Source organism: Ceratotherium simum, chromosome 35, assembly GCF_057802395.1.
Source record: "Ceratotherium simum simum isolate JZ-2026a chromosome 35, ASM5780239v1, whole genome shotgun sequence".
In the NCBI taxonomy this organism is placed as follows: domain Eukaryota; kingdom Metazoa; phylum Chordata; class Mammalia; order Perissodactyla; family Rhinocerotidae; genus Ceratotherium; species Ceratotherium simum.
This window is the reverse complement of record NC_141934.1, coordinates 31,366,655-31,386,372: the sequence shown is the minus strand read 5'-3', so window position 1 is coordinate 31,386,372 and position 19,718 is coordinate 31,366,655. Positions and strand designations below refer to the sequence as shown.

Below are 19,718 nucleotides of genomic sequence, written 5' to 3'. Positions count from 1 at the left end.
CGAGTTCAAGTGGTGAGAAATTTACAACGATTGACAAAGGTGGAAGGTAGCAGTGAACTAAAGGAAAACCACTCACTGGAGGTGACCCACGCTTCTTAACCCACCATCACCAAACGCAGGGAACCGGGTTTAGCAGGACCTACAGCTAATCCGTCACGCTGACGTTCAGATGCTGATCCCACACCCAGTGCTCATCTCTGCTTCTCCCTCCGTCCTGTACCTCAGGGTAACCCAATCATGCCAGGTGTCCTCTTCCTTCGGCCACGACTAAACTCAGCCCCCTGCCCCTCTCCCCGAGATGACTGCCAACCTCACTTTCTCCTGCAGACGCCACCTCCTGCTACTTAGTCATCGCACTGCTACCAAGCAGGTTTTTTCTTAAGTTACATTTTTAAAAAGGAAAATGGAAATAGATCTATTTTTGTATGTTCAATAATTCAGACTACCGGTGAAAATATGACAAACTAAAAACCACCCATAACCCTGAAAGCACCCACATATGAATGTGAAAACGGGCCTTCAGCCCACAGACCTCGTTCTGATCTGTGTGGCTCCCTGCAAACGTATGTAAAATGAGATGAATTACAGCTACTGTGTAATCTGTTTCTCTTCCTTTCACAACAATCACTTTTCAAAGCTGCTTCCTACCCCACTGTGTGGATGCTCTACAACCTACTTCGTAAACTTCTTAGTCGTGGAGATTTACGTTTCCTCTAACGTTCCTGAAACAAACAAGTTTGCACATTCATCACTTTGTACTTGTTCTGTTACTTCTTCAGGGTATAGCAGAAACAGGATTGTTGGGTAAACTGGTGTGCACATTTTTTAGCTCAGTTACTAGAATCCCCTCTTGGGGCAGCTGGTTCCTGTCAGACAAAACCCTCATGCAGAATACGCCTTCCCCACGCCCTGACCATCACACGGGATTACCACCCTTCTCATTTGAATTTGCATTTTTTGTGAACACAGGTGAAACCAAACTTGCTTCTGCAGCTTTTATCTACTTCTATCCCCTCTTGCAGACTTAAGGTGGGAGTGAAGTGCATGCGAAGCAGAGCCTGAGCACCCAGACCCCCAATCCCTGCCTGAGTTGTAGGTGACTAGCTGAGTTGTAGTTACTTAAGCTGTGTGCCTCAGTTTCTGCACCTGCAAAATGCAATTAACATTAAAACCCCCACTCCTGCCTCGGTGACGGTCCACGAGCACCAATCAGGTGACAGGCATAGAGCCTAGGGCAGTGCCTGGCCAGGAGCAGGACCCCTGAAATTAGCCGTCATCAGGGCCAGAGTGGGGGCTCCCTGAGCTGGGCGCTGGCTTGCCTGATGTGACAGTGTCTGGCCCACAGGACATTTGATCAACGCTTGTTGAATGTAACTGATCTTCCCAGACACTGTTTTCATCCTATTATTCCCTTCTTCAGAAACCTCCGAAGTCTCTCCATGCCTACAAAGCACTGTAATACCAGAGCCTGGTTTTTGGGTTCCTGTGGCTCCTTCACCACACCCCCTACTCCAACCACATGAACCTCATCCCTGAATCTCCACCCTAGCAGCACTGGACATCTTCGGCGTTCCATGTCTCACCCTCCTGTCATTCCCAACATAAATCCTGCCCTCCTTCCATGGTCTAGCTCGCTCCCCACTTCCCCTAACTACTAACTGAAGGGTTAAGCTTTGTAACCGTTCAGTTCTGGGAAATGTGATTATTTAAATAACGTTTCCCATGTGTTGTATTTCATCCTCTCCAAGGAAAACTTAACTTCTTGGGGGAAAGATCATGTCTTCTACTTTACTTGTAAGCCTGCCACAATACCTAACATGGTTCTGAGCAAGCAGTAACAGTTCAATTAGAACGTGAAAAGATTTGCTTTGGAAAAACAAATGTTGTCAACCGGAACTTACAAGCCGGGCCACCTGGAGGTTGGCCACGGTGGTGCCCGTGAGCAGGGCTCCGGGCCGCGGGGCCGTGACCGTGGTGAGCTGGGGGCTCTGCTGCTGTGCGGGTGGCTGGGGCTGCACCTGCACCTGTGCCGTCGGCTGCGGGGGCCCCGGTGGGGCCTGTGGTGTGGGGGCCTGCTGGGGCAGCTGCAGTTTCTGCTTCTGCATTTTGATCAGGTGCTCCTAAAACCCAGAGAAAGCATCTTCTCATCAACATTAACTGTATTCCACTTTTTATGCATCTTGGTTTTAAGTTACCATTATATTCTCCATTGAATACTGAAGGAAACAGATGCTAAGGTACACTATGTAAACCATCCTCCAGGGCTTTCCCAACATTTCTTAAATGTTCCTTTATTAAAAATTAGCATATCACTGATGAAAACTGCAAACAGTGATGCTGACAGGTCAGTAAATTCATAGCAAAATTTCTAGGTTCTTACTGCTTACCAACAAGTCAATTTAAATCTGCAGTACAGAGCCAGCCCTAATGGCCTAGTGGTCCAAGTTCTGTGTGTTCCGCTCCAGCGGCTCGGGTTCAGTTCCCGGGCACAGAACCACACCACCCAGCTGTCAGTAGCCATGCTGTGTGGTGGCTCACACAGAAGAACCAGAAGAGCTTACGACTATACACAACTGTGTACTGGGGCTTTGGGAGGAATAAAAGAAAAAAAAAAAAAAGGAGGAAGATTAGCAACAGATGTTAGCTTAGGGTGAATCTCCCCCTCCCAAAAAAAAAAGAAATCTGCATGCAGTACCATCAAAACTTTTTTTTGGTGAGGAAAATTAGTCCTGAGCTAACAGGACTGTTAGCTGTGCCAATCCTCCTCTTTTTGCTGAGGAAGATTGGCCCTGGGCTAACATCCGTGCCCATCTTCCTCCACTTTATACGTGGGATGCCTGCCACAGCATGGCTTGACGAGCAGCGTGTAGGTCCGTGCCCGGGATCCAAACCTGCAAACTCTGGGCCACCAAAGCAGAGTGCCTAAACTTAACCATTATGCCACGGGGCCAGCCCCCATCAAAATTTTCAAAAGTCTTAAAATCTTGGTCCCTCTTGAAATTTTAAAATTTATTACAAGATTTAATTGAAGATATAATTGAAATTAAAATTTATTATAAGTGCATCAACTCTCAACTTTTACTCCGTCTCCAAGTGAAGATTTAATTCATAAATAAATCTCAAGTCTTTAAAAGAAATCAAGATAGTTCTAAAAATAGTTTAAGAAATAAATGTATTTTTTTTTTCTTTTTTGTGAGGAGATCAGCCCTGTGCTAACATCTGCCAGTCCTCCTCTTTTTTTGCTGAGGAAGACTGGCCCTGGGCTAACATCCATGCCCATCTTCCTTCACTTTATATGGGACGCCGCCACAGCATGGCTTGCCAAGCAGTGCGTCATTGCGCACCCGGGATCTGAACCGGTGAACCCCAGGCCGCCGCAGCGGAGCGCGCGCACTTAACCGCTTGCGCCACCGGGTCGGCCCCTAAATGTATTTTTTTTTAGAAAATTTATACTGAGTAGTTCATGACCATCAGATGATCTCTTTCAACATGCTAAAATAAAAATGACTTTGAAATTGATCTAGGAGAGGGGAGAGTGGAGAGTAAAGGAACTAGGTCATGAGGGGTAGGTGGGGCTTGGGGCAGCTGAAAGGGGGTGAGGAGGGGCATGTGAAGGCCCTGCATCCTAGAGAGGGAAGAGCAGGAAGGTGAGAAAGGAAGGCAACCCTGGTGGGGCGACCAGCTATGACAACTCACCTCTGCGGGGCTCAGGAACTCTCTAATTTAGCACTGTTCTCTAATTTCATGCTGTCCAACAGACCTTTCTGCAGTAATGGATATGTTCTAAATCTGGGCTGTCCAGTATGGTAGCCACCTCCACTACGGCCACTGAGCCCTTGAAATGTGGCTGGTGCGATTGAGGAACTGAATGCTTTATTTGGTTGCATTTTGTTTCTCTGGCATGAGTTCGGTGCTTCAAGGATGAAGCCTCGGCTCGGTGCCAGTACATCCTCCAACACGCCCTCTTGTCCCCTCTGTAACCAAGAAGGGGCAGGGCCAAGGTCAGGTACTTATTGTGGGAGGCCTGACAGCTAGCTGCAATTCTAAGATACTGTCTTGTTTATATTACTATGTTTTTCTGGTTATTTTCTATGCCAAGAATGAATACTTTTCCATTTATGGCAGGAATATGGTATTTCCTTTTAAAATGAATGCATTACATACATAACAGTACAAGTAGTGCACAGATTGCCAAAAACCAGAACCATCAGTACTCAAATGACCGACTTTGAAAAACAACACTGCAAATGAACTATTCCTGAAGAGACCAAGTCTTCACACCTGGTCTCCAGAGTTGCCGAGGAATGCTTTTCAGCAGCATTTTCTCTGGTTGGGCATGGGACCAAGTGGCCTTCTGGTCCTCTCTGGAGCTGAACTGCTGCATGGAGCACAGGAAAACAAGTGGGAAGATACGTCTGGAAATGGGAATTGAGGCCCCCAGAGCACTGCAAACAAGCGTTGACAGTACTACTGTACAAAAAGTTGTTTTTGAAGACAACACAAACACACTTCCCACATAAAGACAACGGTATATTTGTGCAAAATACACTTTGAATTACATGATGCAACAAGGCATTGTCCCACAGATAGTATAAGCTTACAGTTTTCTGGAAGATGCTTACCGGTGTCAACTTGCCCACAGCTTTGATTTGTGCAGGCGACTGGGCCTGGCCCTGAATCTGCGGAACCTGCACCTGAGAGGTTTGCTGCTGCTGCTGCTGCTGCTGCTGCTGCTGCTGCTGTTGTTGCTGTTGCTGCTGCTGCTGCCTGAGAAGCTGGAAATGTGCAGGCGTGATAGTTTTCCCAGGAAGCTGAACCCCTGTGGCTGGAAGAAGTTGTTTCACTAGACCACACTCACACGGCCCTCCTCTCTTCCCACAACAAACGGGAGCTCAAGTCCCAACCAGCTTTAACAGTGGGATGGGTCACACAGGAATCCAACCTGCCTTTACCTTGGGACACCTGCGTCACCAAAGAGCGGGTCGGGGTCTGCACTGGGGTCAGACTGGTAGTGACCACAGCCGAGGCTGTCACAGAGGTCACCGCTCGAACACCCTGAGTTGGAGCCAGGGACACCAGGTCAGATGTGGCCGTAGCTGGGGAGCCAACTGCTCGAGGCTGAGTGTGGACCACCTGGGCAGGAGCAGAGCCTCCAGAGGTCTGGAAAAGGCAAACAGAGGAAACTATCAGGTTACTTTGACTACTGGCCAAGGGTTTTACAATCATCAGATGAAGAGAGAAGAGCACCAAACTTTAAACCCAAAGAAGTGAAGCACATTCTAGATCGCGGTCATTTGACAAACTGAAAGTGCTGAGAGAATAAGTTTCACCTGTAAATTCAAAGCATGTGCCTTGAGCTACAGAGATCATCAGCTAACCAGAGACAGCAAGAACACGGTTTCAGATGACAACATTCCCATTCCCACCCCCATCGTAAAAAGGCCCAGTCCCGCTGTCCTCACTCAAAAGACCTTTTGGGGGCTGGCCCAGTGGTGTAGTGGTTAAGTTTGCACACTCCACTTCAGGGGCCCGGGGTTCGCAGGTCCGGATCCCAGGCACAGACCTGTGCACCACTCATCAAGCCATGCTGTGGAGGCATACCACATACAAAATAGAGGAAGATGGGCACAGACAATAGCTCAGGGCTGATCTTCCTCAGCAAAAAGTGGAAAGGATTGGCAACGGATATTAGCTAAGGGCCAATCTTCCTCACCAAAACAAACAACGAAAAAACCTTTTGGTCCCAAGAAACATGAGATTCTTGACTATCCTCTAGATACCTGTGATTATCCCCAAAACATACAGGCCAAGGTCCTAATTCTCCACCATTATCGCCAGTCGGGTAAGGATGTTACAGCCCCCAACCTTCTCCCATATGCTTAGGGTCTTGTAGCATCTCAACTTCACCTTGCCCAAAACTTGGAGCAGCCTCCCTGCCTCTTGCATCCCACACTCTAGTCTGTGGGTGAGAGCAGCTGCTTGAGTGGCCACACTCCAACCCGCAGAGTCACAGCTACCTAGTCCCACAATAAATTGGTGGACAAATCCTACCAATTCTACCTCTGAAACTGCCCTTAAACGTGTCCCTTGCCCCTGCTGCCCCTTGGTGCAGACTCATTATGTTTCCCTGGACTGTTCTGTTTGCTTCTGATCGTTTTCATCTCATTACCTGTATATTTAGATCTAAGTCCAGAATCTTATTCTGTGCTTTCTATCAACCCATCTATTCCATGCTTCTCTCTTTTTTTGTGTGTGAGGAAGATCAGCCCTGAGCTAACATCCACGCCAATCCTCCTCTTTTTGCTGAGGAAGACTGGCCCTGAGCTAACATCCATGCCCATCTTCCTCCACTCTGTGTGGGACACTGCCACAGCATGGCCCAACAAGCGGCGCATCAGTGCGTGCCAGGATCCGAATCTGGGTCACCAGCAGTGGAGTGCACGCACTTAACCGCTGTGCCACGGGGGCCAGCTCCTCCATGCTTCTCTTAATCTTCCTTGTTTCTTTCAGATTATTTTTCCTCATCCCATTTTCCCTTCCAAAATTTGGAAGTCATACTCTATTTTTATTCTTTAGGTGACTCATCTTAAAATTACATCATGAGGGGCTGGCCCCGTGGCGCAGCAGTTAAGCGTACGCACTCCGCTGCTGGCAGCCCGGGTTCAGACCCCAGGTGTGCAGTGACGCATCACTTGTCAGGCCATGCTGTGGCGGCGTCCCACATAAAGTGGAGGAAAATGGGCACAGATGTTAGCTCAGGGCAAGTCTTCCTCAGGAAAAAGAGGAGGATTGGCATGGATGTTAGCTCAGGGCTGATCTTCCTCACACACACACAAAAAAATTACATCACGCGTACTTACCAAAGTTTAATCAATAATTTCCCACTTTTTCTGAACAACAGAGATTCTAGAACACTCCATCACCTTTAGCCCTTTCCCTACTCATATGTCATTGTTACTGTGTACGTCATGTCTATCTTGGTTGATCCCACAACAAGCTACCGCTGTTTGCAAGGTCAATGTTCTCTTCAATTAGCCCACATGCTCACTTCCTTTGCTCTTCTTTCTCAGACCTTCCTTCTGCCTACAGTACCTCACTTAGTAAAGGTCCATCAGTAATTTCCTCAGTGTTTGTTTGAAAACGTTTTTATTTTACCCTTGTTCTTCAAGGTATTTTCACAAGATACAAAATCCTGGGGCTGGCAGTTATGTTTGTCTTTAGAGTAAAGCTGTCATCCCACCTGCGCCTGGCTCCATTTCCACCATTGAGAAGTAAGCTGTTGGATCTCTGAAGCCAACCCGCCTTTGTTCTGGCTGCTTTTAAGACCATTTTGTCGTTGTCATCATGTAGGTGTGGATTCCTTTTCATGATCCTGTTGGGACTAGTTGGGATTTTTGTATATATGGATTAGTGTCATTAATCAGTTCTGGAAAACTCTCTCATCTTCAAATACTGTCTCTGCCCAAATTTCTCCGTCTGGATTAACCACGTGCTACATCCTCTCACTCTATCTTCCATGGCTCTTAAAGTCTCTTCCATACGTCCATCTGTTGTCACCCCATGCTGCGTTCAGGATAACTTCTTCTGATTTATCTTCCAGTTCACTAATTCTCTCTTCAACTGTGTGTAAACTGATATTAAGCCCAATTATCAGGTTTTCTCCCCCAATTTTGGTAACCATATTTTTCATCTCTAATGTACTCTATATTGTTTTTAAATATAGTTTCTTGGTTTTAACAGACATTCTCAAGCTTCTCTTTATTTCTTTAAAATAGAAAGTACAATTGTTTTATAATCTATGCCTGATAATCCTGCTGTCTCAAGTCTTTAAGGGTCTGCCCATTGTCTGTTGTTTTCACTGGTTTTCTCTCATGGTGCCTTCTCTCCTTGTGTGCTTGACTGTTTTCTATCATATGCTGCTCATTATACTTGAACATCATTTGTGGAGATTCTAAGAAGTCCAGGCTGAAGGATCTTCTTCTAGAGAATCTGCATTTGCTTCTGGTCACCTACCCAGGAACACGCCCATCCAGGTCTACTTCACTTGATTTGAGGGTGTTTGAGGGCCCTTTTGAGGCCATATGAACTCGAGCTACAAACTGACAGAGAGCTGACTTGTGGCTACAACTTCACAGAAAGAGTCCCCACCCCTGGCTCAGCCTGACGGTGGAGGCAGATGAACTTTACTTCTGGGTCACCCCTGCCTTAAGGGCTTAGTTGTCTGAGGTCCGAGCTCAGGGTGTCAATGCCTCCTTTTAGACTCTCCACCCAGGAGAGCGAAGCCTTGGACTTGAACTGGAGTCCCCTTGTCCAACAAGATGAAATGTACTCCAAAGTAGACACAGCTCCAGTGCACCCTGTTTCTCTCTCTGGGTTTCTTCTTCCCTTAGATTTTGGCCTCATAATTACTTATTCTTTCCTCAGTTCTTTGAAGCTTTTAAGGAGATTTTTGAAAGTTTTATCCAATAATTTTAGTTCTTTTCATTAACAGAATGGTGTAAACAAAACAACTCACTTTATTACCAGAAACAGAAGTCCTTTTCTGGACTACCAAAATAGTTTTCTCTCTAGCCTTTTCTGCTCTAATCCACTCTACACATACATATCACATGAATTTTCCTAGAACACACCTCTGCTCAAAGACATTCAAGGTCTTCCCATTGTCTGGTGAATGAAATCCATACTCTTTAACTCAATATCCAAACCTCAAGACAAGCCAGCCTCCACATCACACAATGCCAAGCACTACAGCCACTCAAGAGCCCCTAACAGCTTGGGGGAACCACCACTTCTCTGCTAATACGTTTTGTGCTCCACCAAACAGAACTCCCTGCTGCTCCCTGTACACACCATCCAGTTTCCCACCACTGAACCTTTGCTCATACTATCTGCCCCGTCTTCCAAAGAGCCATTTTTGTGGATGACCTCTTCCTACCCATGGAAGCTCAAGGCTGCCTTCTCCAGAAAGCCTGTACCTCTTTCATGTTCCAGCTACAGCACTAGAGGAGCCCTGTGGAAGCATGCCATGTGTGTGACTGCTATTTCTACCCCCACATCACCAGGAAGAGTATCTCATCCATAAAAGCTGCTCAACAAAATACATTGTGGATGAATTACTTTATCTTTTAAAAATATCACACATAGACATGGGTCTTTTTCAAAATAAAACATCAGATGCAATGATTTGGGCTTCCTATCCTCAGAGAAGTAGTAGTACTGGTCACACAGAATCTTCCTAATGCCACAAGCCTAACTAATAACTTCTGTTGTTTATTGAAATGGCCAAGTCTAAAGCAGTTTATTGCACAGCAGAAAGAAAAATAAATGAAATAATCCTGTCACATACTAGAAAAACTACTTTTATATATACTCTCTTGCTCAGAGAGCATTTTAATTTTTTAAGCCAGATTTATTGAGGTATAACTCACATACAGTAAAATTCACCCCTTTCAAGTATACCGCTCTGTGAATTTTTATAAATGCATATAAATGTAGCCACCACCACATCCAGATACAGAACATATTCTGTTTTCTGTATCCACAGTTTTGCCTTTTCCACGTTATTTAAATGGAATCATACAGCACATGAAGCCTTTTGAAACTCCAATCACCTAGCAAAATGTATTTGAGGGGCTGGCCCAGTAGTGCAGTGGTTAAGTGCGCGTGCTCCACTTTGGCAGCCCGGGGTTCACAGGTTCAGATCCCAGGTGCGCACTGACGTACTGCTGATCAAGCCATGCTGTGGCAGCATCCCATATAAAATAGAGGAAGATGGGCACAGATGTTAGCTCAGGGCCAATCTTCCTCAGCAAAAAAAGAGGAGAACTGGCATTGGATGTTAGCTCAGGGCTGATCTTCCTCACCAAAAAAATTAAAAAATAAAATAAAATTTTAAAAAATGTATTTGAGATCAATCTACACTGCTGCATGTATCAGCAGTTCACTCCTGTGTTTCCCTGGGTGGCACCAGGTGGTACAGACGTACCAGTTTACCCTTCCATTCACCGGCTGAAGGCCATTCAGGCTGTTCCCTTTTTTAGCAATTCTGAATAAAGCCACTATAGGCATTCATGTTCAGGCTTTTGTGGAGACGTATGTTTTGATCTCTCTTGAAAGAAAACTTAGGAGTGGAATTACTAGGTTGTATGGAAACAGTATGTTTAATTTCATAAGAAATAACCAAACTGTTTTCCAAAGGCACTCTAAGATTTTGCATTCCTATCAGCAACGAGATTCCAGTTGCTCTGCATCCTCACCAGCATAGGATATTGTCAGGTTTCCATTTGTTTTTAAAGCCCTTCTCATAGGCGTACAAATAGTATCTCATTGTGGTTTTAATTTGCATTTCCCTAACACTGAACACCTTTTCACATTTATTTACTATCCATTTATATTCTCTGGTAAATGCTCAAATCTTTTGTCCATTTTTTAATTAATTAATTAATTTTTTAATAATTTTATTTATTTATTTTTTTCTCCCCAAAGCCCCAGTAGACAGTTGTATGTCATAGCTGCACATCCTTCTAGTTGCTGTATGTGAGACGCGGCCTCAGCATGGCTGGACAAGCGGTGCGTCGGTGCGCGCCCGGGATCCGAACCCAGGCCGCCAGCAGCAGAGCGCGCGCACTTAACTGCTAAGCCACGGGGCCGGCCCCTGTCCATTTTTTTAAAGTTGTTTGTTTTCCTATGACTGATGGAACAATCTTTATATGATCTGAGTACCAGTCCTTTATCAGATACGTTCTACAAATGTTTTTTTTTTTTCGTTTTTTTTTTGGTGAGGAAGATCAGCTCTGAGCTAACATCTGTGCCAATCCTCCTCTTTTTGCTGAGGAAGACTGCACTTGGGCTAACATCCGTGCCCACCTTTCTCCACTTTATATGGGATGCCGCCACAGCATGGCCTGACGGGGTGCATCAGTGCACAGCCGGGATCTGAACCTGGGGCTCCAGCAGCGCAGCATGCGCACTTAACCGCTATGCCACAGCGCCAGCACCCTGCAAATATTTTTCATGCTTTCCTTTTCATTTTCTTAATATTTTTCAAAGAGCAGAAGTTCTTGATTTTGATGAAGTCTAATTTATTAATTTTTCTTTCATAATTCACAGGCTTTGGTATCCTAAGAAATCTTTTCCTAAACCAAGGTAGCAAAGATGTTCTCGTATGTTCTTTTAGAAGTTTTATAGTTTTGGGTTTTACATTTAGGTCTATGATCTGTTTCGTATGACTTTATACAGTGTAAGCTATGGGTCACAGACATTGCTGTGCACATGGCCACCCAATTCTTTCCAGCACCGTGTGTTGAAAAGACCATCCTTTCTCCATTGAAGTCCCCCAGCACTCTTAATGACAATCCACTGATGACGTCTGTTTGGGTCTATTTCTGGACTCTCCATCCTACTCCACGGGTCTATGCGTCTATTCTTTGCCAAGACCACACCGTCTAGATTACCACAGCAACATCTTTGTAGAAAAGGTGCTTTTCCACACCGAAGAAGGACATCGTTCTACTTGCCAAAGCACTGCTAACTCTGAAGCAGCTTTTTCTCATTCTGGGCATCTGTTGCTTTTGGGTCTGTGACCAAACTGGAAAGCAGAATATAAATTTAAACTCCTTAATCTCAGTTGTTTATTTGTTTTTTATGGTGAAACACAAAGACAAGCAGATGGCTTGACGTGGGGTGTGTTTTGATGAGCACCCCAGTCTCCTTCTGGTTAGTGCCCCATCTCCTTTTGGTTAGGCACTCAGGGGGCCTTGTGGCTCTGAGGCTTTCCCTCTGCTTAGGTGTGGCCCCTACCTGTTTCCCACATCTGGCTCACGACACCCCAGAAACTGACCACCTGCCTCCCGTGCCCTGTTTGGCCCTTCCACACGCCAGCAACGCACGTGACAGCACATCCCGCCCCTGTGAGATGCTGCGCCTCCTCCCCCAGGGCAATCCCCCCAAGAGCAGCCATCTCTGTGTCCCCACGTCCCCCCACACAGGCAAATCTGTCACCACCGCACGTGGGGCACCCCGTCAGCGGAGTCAGTGACGAGCCTTCACACCCAGCTTCTTCCTCTCTGAAATTGCTGGGGGTTTCAACACACATTTCCTCAGAAAACCCCAAAGTGGAAGCCAACCCTTGAACACCTGACTGTTCACATTGTTTTATGAAATTCAAACTAAATCAGCACTTGTTGTACCGATAGAATATTTTTTTATAAAGCAAACAACTACTGCAAAGTCCTAGGGTCACGCTTGCCACCAAAAGCGCCCAGGAGCAGGGACAACTCACAGTCAAGGCTCCAGGCGCTGCGGGTGAAGCAAGGCGCTTGTTAATCGACTGGAAGGTGGCAGCAGGGACGCCCGCGATGGTGTTCACTATCACATTCCCACTCACTGCGCCTGTAGAGGGAGAGGTCTGTGAGACAAGAGGAGGATGGGAAGAAATGACTTTTTATCGCAGCATCTCTGACTTCTTACCCGTTGGCATGCTTGTCCCTGCAACGGACGTTTTAATGGCTCCTGCCTGCTGAAGAAAGAAAACAATTTGAATTTCAGGTCAAGATCTCCCCTGGGTAAACCCTCCAATGGCTTCCATTTCATTAGAATCAAATCCAAACTCCTGAGCACGGTTACACACCACACGGGCCAACTCCAGCCCCTCCCTCCCCACCTCCTCCCACACAGCTGCGTCCATCCCTCAGTCACCGGGCTCTGGCCATGCTGACCCTTCTGATCCCACATGTGCCAAGCTCACGGCCTATGCACTTGCTGATTTTCTCTTTTCTGACTGACTCCTGTCACTCCAGGTGCAGCCCAGGAGCCAGCTCCACAGAAAGTCTCCTCCCGACCACCCAACACTGTCCTCCCTGGGGTCTTGCACGGCTGGGCTGCCTGCCCCAGTGGGACGTGGCTCCACGGGAGCAGGGGGCAGCCCTCACACCAAGTAGGTGCTTAGTGAGTACATTTTCTGAATGAATGAAGAATAAAGCTGCTCAGGCGCGTAGAAAAATCCCACCACAGCAAATATAATTAGAAGCAAAGGGAGGAAGTGATTCTGCATAACAAGGCTATTCCCATGCCCAGCTGACGTGCAAAGCAGCAGCGCCGGCCCATCCAGTCCCTGGCGTTCTCTCCATGTGGGATCTCAGTGTCTGTGTCCCACAGTCACACATAACGAAAGAACACACCAGGGCATGAGGCGACGGCACAGGGGGCATGAGATCGCAGTCTGCCTTTCCTTCCTTTTTGTGCCACTTTTCTCTAATGGGTACGGAAGATTTATGCGCGTGTGTGAGCCCGTGTGCACGTGCTCTGAGGGACAGCAGGGTGGGGTCAGGGGAAGGTTAGTTTGCAGACGAGCACAGACAGTGCCTGCTCCACAAGTTTGTGGAGAGCAAGCAGGCGACTTCTTCACAGTCACGGTTCACAAAACCCTGTCTAATTCCAGACTTCCCAGCACCTCCCCCATCCTGCTGAGCTATGCCAGCCCACAAGAGCCCTGGAGGATGAAGCTGGCAGAGCACAGGGAACACACACGCCCCCTCTAGACCAGGACCCCCCAGACACGCTCCCTCTAGACACAAACGCCCTCTAGGGAAAGGCTGGGCCTTCACTGCGCCCTCCGAGAGGAAGGTTTGCAGGCTGGAAAGTGCAGAACTTCAACAAGGGTTCGTTTGAACAGACAGTTCCTCGCCAAATGTGAGTCATCACAGGCGCCCGTGCCAGGGAGGGGCGTCTTCTCACCAGCACGGCGGCATTGCCCACCGTCGTGATCACAGGCGGCACCTTGGGTGGGGGCTGCGCGGGCTGTGCCTGGGGCTGCACAGGGGCCTGGGGCTGGACGGCTGGTGGCCCCGTTGGCTGCTGGCTGCCCGCCGCCTGGGGCTGGGGCAGAGGTGGAGGCGGTTGCTGGGGCGGCGGAGGCTGCGGCTGTGGCTGCGGCGGTGGTGGCGGTGGTGGGGGCTGTGCCACCTGCGGCTGCTGAGCCTTCTGCTGATCCGCCAGAGCCTAGAGGGTGGGGAAGGAAAGGAGCCGTGGGGAGGAGCCAGGGCCTGCAGCCCCTCACCTGTCTGTCAACCATTCCTGGCTCCGCCCTCCCACTGGAGCAACAGGCCCGGCCCAGGCTCCCACACCTTTTTCTCTTTGGCAATTCGCTCTGCACGGAGAGATGCAACCTGAATAGGAGGCAGTGGTTTATCGTAGTTGATTCCACTGGAAGACAAAAGCAAAAATTAAAAATAAACCAGCAAGTCCTAAAGTAGACAAATATGCTAGAAATCCCAAGTTCTCATTTCCCAAGCTGCCAGGTGCCAGGAGGCAGCTCCAGCCAAGCCCCAAAGCGGATCAGCCTGGGAAAGGAGAAAGGCTGCCATGGCCACCCAAGACCACGTGTCCCATTCCCTTCCAACAGAGAGTCTTCCAGAAGGCAGGCCTGGGCCTGGTCCACTGCAGCAGCACTCAGTACAGTGTCCGGGACATCAGGTGCCCTGAAATGTGTGTGGGCAAGAAAGCTATTCAGCACTTGATGTTGAAACACCGCCCGTCCACTCAGTCCACCAAACTGCCCACCTGCTCAAAGCCGGGCCTCCCTTCCCTCCCCAGCTGAGCATCAACCCTCCTCCAAGGAGCCTTCAGCAGCAGTCAGTCGGTCACCTGCCCCTCCCCCACCCCATGACCCCAGGCCCCACGCCAGCCTACTAGATGCCTCTGTGTCCCTGAGAACTGATGTTCCAGGACCCAGGCAACACAAACACTCCCAGCCTTCCATGGCGTTGGGTCCCCAAGCACAGAGCCTGGCCAGCAAACCCCCACAGGGTGGGTCCCCCACAGCCCAGGTCCCCACAGGTCTCTCCGCCATTTCATGGAACTCCTGGTCCCAGAGGCTCCCATGTCCTCCCCATCATTGTCACCTACAGACTTCTTGATTCCTCCGGTCACAGAGAGGTTGGCTTTGCTTAAAACCTTATGCACTTCCTCCCAACATCAGGACCCCCACCACACACCCAGACCACGTGCCACACCATCTGGCGGCCCTGGACGTCGACCCTCCCACGTCACGTTCCTCCCAGCTCGCTAAGTCAGTACCTTCTTGCCTGTTCTCTGACCTCACCCACGTCAGTCCACTCAGCCCTCCACGTGAGCACTGCCCACCTCCCTGCCGCCCTCGAGATAACATCAGGGCCTTCTCTCACCCCCTTGTCTCTCCACCACACACAGTGGTGAGGCACAACCACAGCAGACTCCTCCCACCAGCCCGCTCCAGGCCAGGCCCAAGTGCCTCCACTGCTGGAGGGAAAAATCCATTCTGCGCACCCTAAGGCACCACAACCCAGCCACCCTGGAGACTCCTGCTCCACGAGGAGTTCCCTCCTGCTCCCTCCCTCAGCACACAGCCTCCAATGCCCTCCACCTTTGGCTGTCATGTCAAGACTCTCCTGTAGCACACCTGGACTACAGAAAGCTGAGCCCTGACCCAGGCTGCAGACCAGCCTCTGCTGTCCATCCTGGGCTCTCCTCTCACCCCCATCCTTCTACCTCCTTGTCCTGTCCACCAGCATTTAAACAGGATCCATGTCTCCGACCTGAACCAAACGCACAAAAACAAAACTGAGGCACAGAGACGCCCCTCCAGATCTTTACTCACTTTGCAGCCTCTCTCCAACTTAATCCAATTGGGCTTCACACCAAACACGCTTCCACTGAGACCCTCAGTCACCTCCGCACTGATGCTCCTGATATCCGCTATGGCAGCGGCACATCCGAAATGGAGGCCAAGGCCTCTCTGCTTGCCTGCTCCCCTCACCTTGGTGGTGCCACCCCTGGATCTCCCTCCTCCCCATGCTGCAGACCTGTCTTCTAATCCCCCTCCCTCAGCTCCACGAACTTCTCACCCACGGCTACCACACTGACAGCCCCTACAGATGCCTGATGTCGATCTGTCGCCTCACTCGGAGAGGAACAATCCCCCCTAGTCTTCTCCACCCCAGCCAAGCCAGCCCAGCCAAGCCCCTTCGCTGAAGGCCCCAGCAAGCCTGGAACCCACCTGACATCAGCTCTGCCAGGCTAAGTTCTATTCACCTCTAGAATGAATCCTCATCCTCTGTGAGAATTACTCAGTTTTTGTCTCTTGCATAAGATAAAAAGGAGGGCAGGACTGTGCCTAGCTTGTTCACCGCTGAGCCCCCAGCAGAGTGTAAGGCATGCAGGTCATCAATAAACACCAGCTGAATGAAATAATTCATTAATTTAATCAACAAACGCCATACTGAACGTCTGCTCTGTGCCTCTAGGCTCTAGAATTCCTACATCCACAGAGCTCAGACAGATGCGAAACAAGTCAAGTAAAAATGCAAAGATGATCCCCACCACGAAGAAAAACAGAGAGGGGCCAGGGTGCAATTTCAACAAGGTCAAGAGGTGGCGTGTGCGAGAGGGCGTGGAGGAGGGGCACAAGCCGCACAGACGCCTGGGGAGACCTGCCCACGGTGACCAGCAAGGCCAAGCTGTGAGGCAGGGGCTGCAGGCACGCCCAAAGAGTATCCTGTGGAGGGAGGCCAGGCACACGGGGCAGCAGGCAGCGCAGGCCTGGGCCGCTTCCCGCTGACAAGGACGCCCGGGGTTGTGTGGAGAGCAGAGCACAGAGACCACGAGACAGCAGGGCATCAGGTGGTGCCTGCAAAACCTCACTTGGGTGACAACGAAGGCTTGAACAGAGGGGGAACTGGGTTTCATGAACATATATATTCCCAATGTTTTATTACAAAGGGTCAAACATACAGAAAGCTGCAGGGACCTTGCAGCAAATGCAGTGTCCCCAGCACTCGAATCCACAATTCCCTCTGACTCTACTTGCTTTCTCACACCTACTCACCTCTACCTATCCATTGATTCAGTTCTTTTCCTTTGCAGAAATTCAAAGCAAGTACACTCACCCCAAACTGGGTACATTTTTAAGGTGGAGCCAACAACATTTGCCAGATGAGAGGTGGGGCATGACGAAGAAAGGAGGAAGCCCCTCCGCCTCTCCGCAGCCCCCAGCACGTCTGTCAGCATGTCCCCCACCAGACCTCAGGCAGGGAGGGACTCTCGCTATGTAAACGAAGAACACGTGAACACTCACTGGATGTGAGCCCGTGCTGGGCCGGCCCCACACAGGAGGCCGCGCTCCAGGCTCGGCCGCTCAGGCCACTTCACCATCCCCAGCTGATGCCTGATCACACCATTTGCACGATAATTCACTAAACTTACTGGGTTAAGAGAACACTAAAATAAATCATTTCAAATAGTGAAACCCATGTCACAAATACAGAAATACCTTTCTGCCAACACGGAGGCATGCTTGGGGTTTTTCTGAAAGGGATTCATGCCAAGCCTGCAGCACAGAAAAGGAGACAGCAATTACTAAACATAAGAAAACATACTGAAGAAAGAAAAGTAACGACCAATGATAAAAATCAAGCTTCCCACCACTGACTCGGTCACAAACTAACGGAACTAAGGGATCGGGAAGCATACAGAGGTTTGATGGGGGGGCTCCTCTTCCCAGCAGTCATCTTCATGAGGTCGAAGTGGCTGGTGTACAGCTGGGTGTGCGTGGCATTTTCATCCTGGGCGTACATCTGCCCTGTGCGCAGAGGGCGGTTGTTCTTACTCTGAAACAAGATTGACCACAGCTCATCAGACGGTGACCCCAAAAACAGGCTTCACTGATTCGGAGGCCTAACGTTAACCACCCCATGATTAAACAAAGTTCCTTTTTCCCACCCCTTCTTCTGAGACTCCACACAGATGTAACAGCAGGGACACCAGCACCCATCGTCCACCAACTAACACTATTCCTCAACCTGTGCTAGGCCTTTCTGCACGTTACCTCGTGCGAGCCTCGAAATTACCCAGAGAGTGAGAACTCCCCACCTTCAGCGGGGGACAGAGAACACTCAGGCAAAGTGCCCAAGGTCACACAGCAAGTGAGGCAGAGCCAGCACACCTTCATCGGTGATCCAACCCCCACGTGAACCAAGAGGCAGCTGCCCTCCCTGCAGACCTCTGCCCACAGACGACGGTGCAGGGGACAGACGTGTGATGACATCTGTGTCTATCCTTGGGGGCTGGGGGCTTTAGCATTATTTGTGCCTGGTAATCAATCTCTCCTTCATACATCCTACGGCTAAACCAAGCACCTGCTTGCTCCCAAGACATCATAGCATCCCGCAGAACTTCAGAGAAACCCTTTGTGCCATGGAGAAAATTCCAGTCCTGTGACACAGCATGTGCAAGGCCAGAAGGCTAACTAGTGACAAGTGAAGGCCAGGCCACAGAGCTCCTCAGTCTTCGCCCAGGACTCTCCTCTGTATCTCTAAGCTCTGATCATTCCCATAACTGGGAGTCAAATCCAGTGTGCAGGATAGAAACCAAGACTCCTAGACAAACAGAGTAAGAGGCACACGTGTGGGAGGGGGTGTGCGTGTACATGCACCACACATGTGTTGTCTGTGCTTTAATTCAGCACAGAATGCTTTAATTCAGTGGCCGGCCCAGTGGCATAAGTGGTTAAGTTTGTGTGTCCCACTTGGGCAGCCCGGGATTCGTGGGTTTGGATCCCAGGCATGGACCAACACCACCTCCCATCAAGCCATGCTGTGGCGGCATCCCACATACAAAACAGAGGAAGACTGACACAGATGTTAGCTTAGGGACAATCTTCCTCAAGCAAAAAGAGGAACATTGGCAACAGATGTTAGCTCAGGATGAATCTTCCTTACCAAACAAACAAAAAAAGCCTTAATTCAAAGTGTGCAACGTGCGAGGAAAATGAGAACTAGAAAACCAACATGTGAGGCTACGCTGTGCCACTTCCTGCATGCTGGACTGTAAATGCAAGCGTTCCCATGTCATAATCAGTTAATTAGGAAAACAGGGAGAAAGAGAGAGTGAGAACAAGATCAGGTATGTGACACCCAATACCAGACAGTGACAATGTGAAGGCAGGCAGACTATTTGCACGTAAAAGAACTCCTGTTTCGGTCTTGTCTGAGTGAGAACTGCTCCACTTGATGCTGGGGAGCCAGCAGGCCATGAGGGGCAGTGAGGGGGCCGTGAGGGGGTGGAAAGGGGCCTCACGTGTCTCCCGTTTACAGGCACCTCTGACCACTGCCACCATCACAGGCTTCAATGGGGTGTGAGAAGGCTGGAGCCTCAGGACATCCCCACGGGGGCGTGGCCCTCTAATGCAAAGAAGCAAATCCTCTCCTCATAGGAGAGGCACTTAAGAACATTCTGGATTTCACATTTCTGTTGATTACTAAAATACAGGTTAATTCTGAATCTCATCATATGCTCCCCTGTACAGGTGCTTAAATAAGGTTTTCCAATTTATTCAGAACAGCACCCTCATACCTTATAAATATTTCTTGCCTTTTTCTTTAGCTTTATACGTGAGCTATAACAGAAGATAAAATTTTAGCTTTACATTTTTTCATATGAAGGTTATGGCGATTGTTAGAAATGCTTCCAAAACATAACAGACCCAACACAAGACTTGGGCAAGTCTTGCTGGTGAAGGCACACAAAACGGGGTTCTAAAGAAAGCTTGCTCCTTTTTGTTTTTAAACAAAAAAGCAAATAAATGCCTTATTCTGAGACAACTGTTTTTAGAAAAATGAAAACTGAGATGCTTCAAAGAGTGGTCATAAAAGTAACTTTCCCAAATTAGAAGCACAACAGCAAAT

The 19,718-nt window shown here is 48.9% G+C and overlaps 1 protein-coding gene across 21 annotated transcripts in view; it reads right to left on the bottom strand.

Annotated features, from left to right (window-relative positions):
• Positions 1-19,718, bottom strand: part of EP400 (E1A binding protein p400) — a 126,298-nt gene that overhangs the window by 13,786 nt on the left and 92,794 nt on the right. For 12 of the 21 annotated variants that reach the window (XM_087423502.1, XM_087423501.1, XM_087423508.1 and 9 more), the window contains 9 exons: positions 17,506-17,642; positions 17,306-17,362; positions 14,124-14,202; positions 13,735-13,998; positions 12,469-12,517; positions 12,281-12,390; positions 4,953-5,160; positions 4,623-4,825; positions 1,902-2,120 (listed from right to left, as the gene is read on the bottom strand). In XM_087423502.1, the coding sequence (XP_087279628.1) occupies positions 1,902-2,120; positions 4,623-4,825; positions 4,953-5,160; positions 12,281-12,390; positions 12,469-12,517; positions 13,735-13,998; positions 14,124-14,202; positions 17,306-17,362; positions 17,506-17,642 (1,326 nt within the window). Of the gene's footprint in view, positions 1-648; positions 723-1,901; positions 2,121-4,281; positions 4,379-4,622; positions 4,826-4,952; positions 5,161-12,280; positions 12,391-12,468; positions 12,518-13,734; positions 13,999-14,123; positions 14,203-17,305; positions 17,363-17,505; positions 17,643-19,718 lie in introns of those variants that run through there. The other 9 variants (XM_087423504.1, XM_087423506.1, XM_087423520.1 and 6 more) reach the window with 5 other exon arrangements.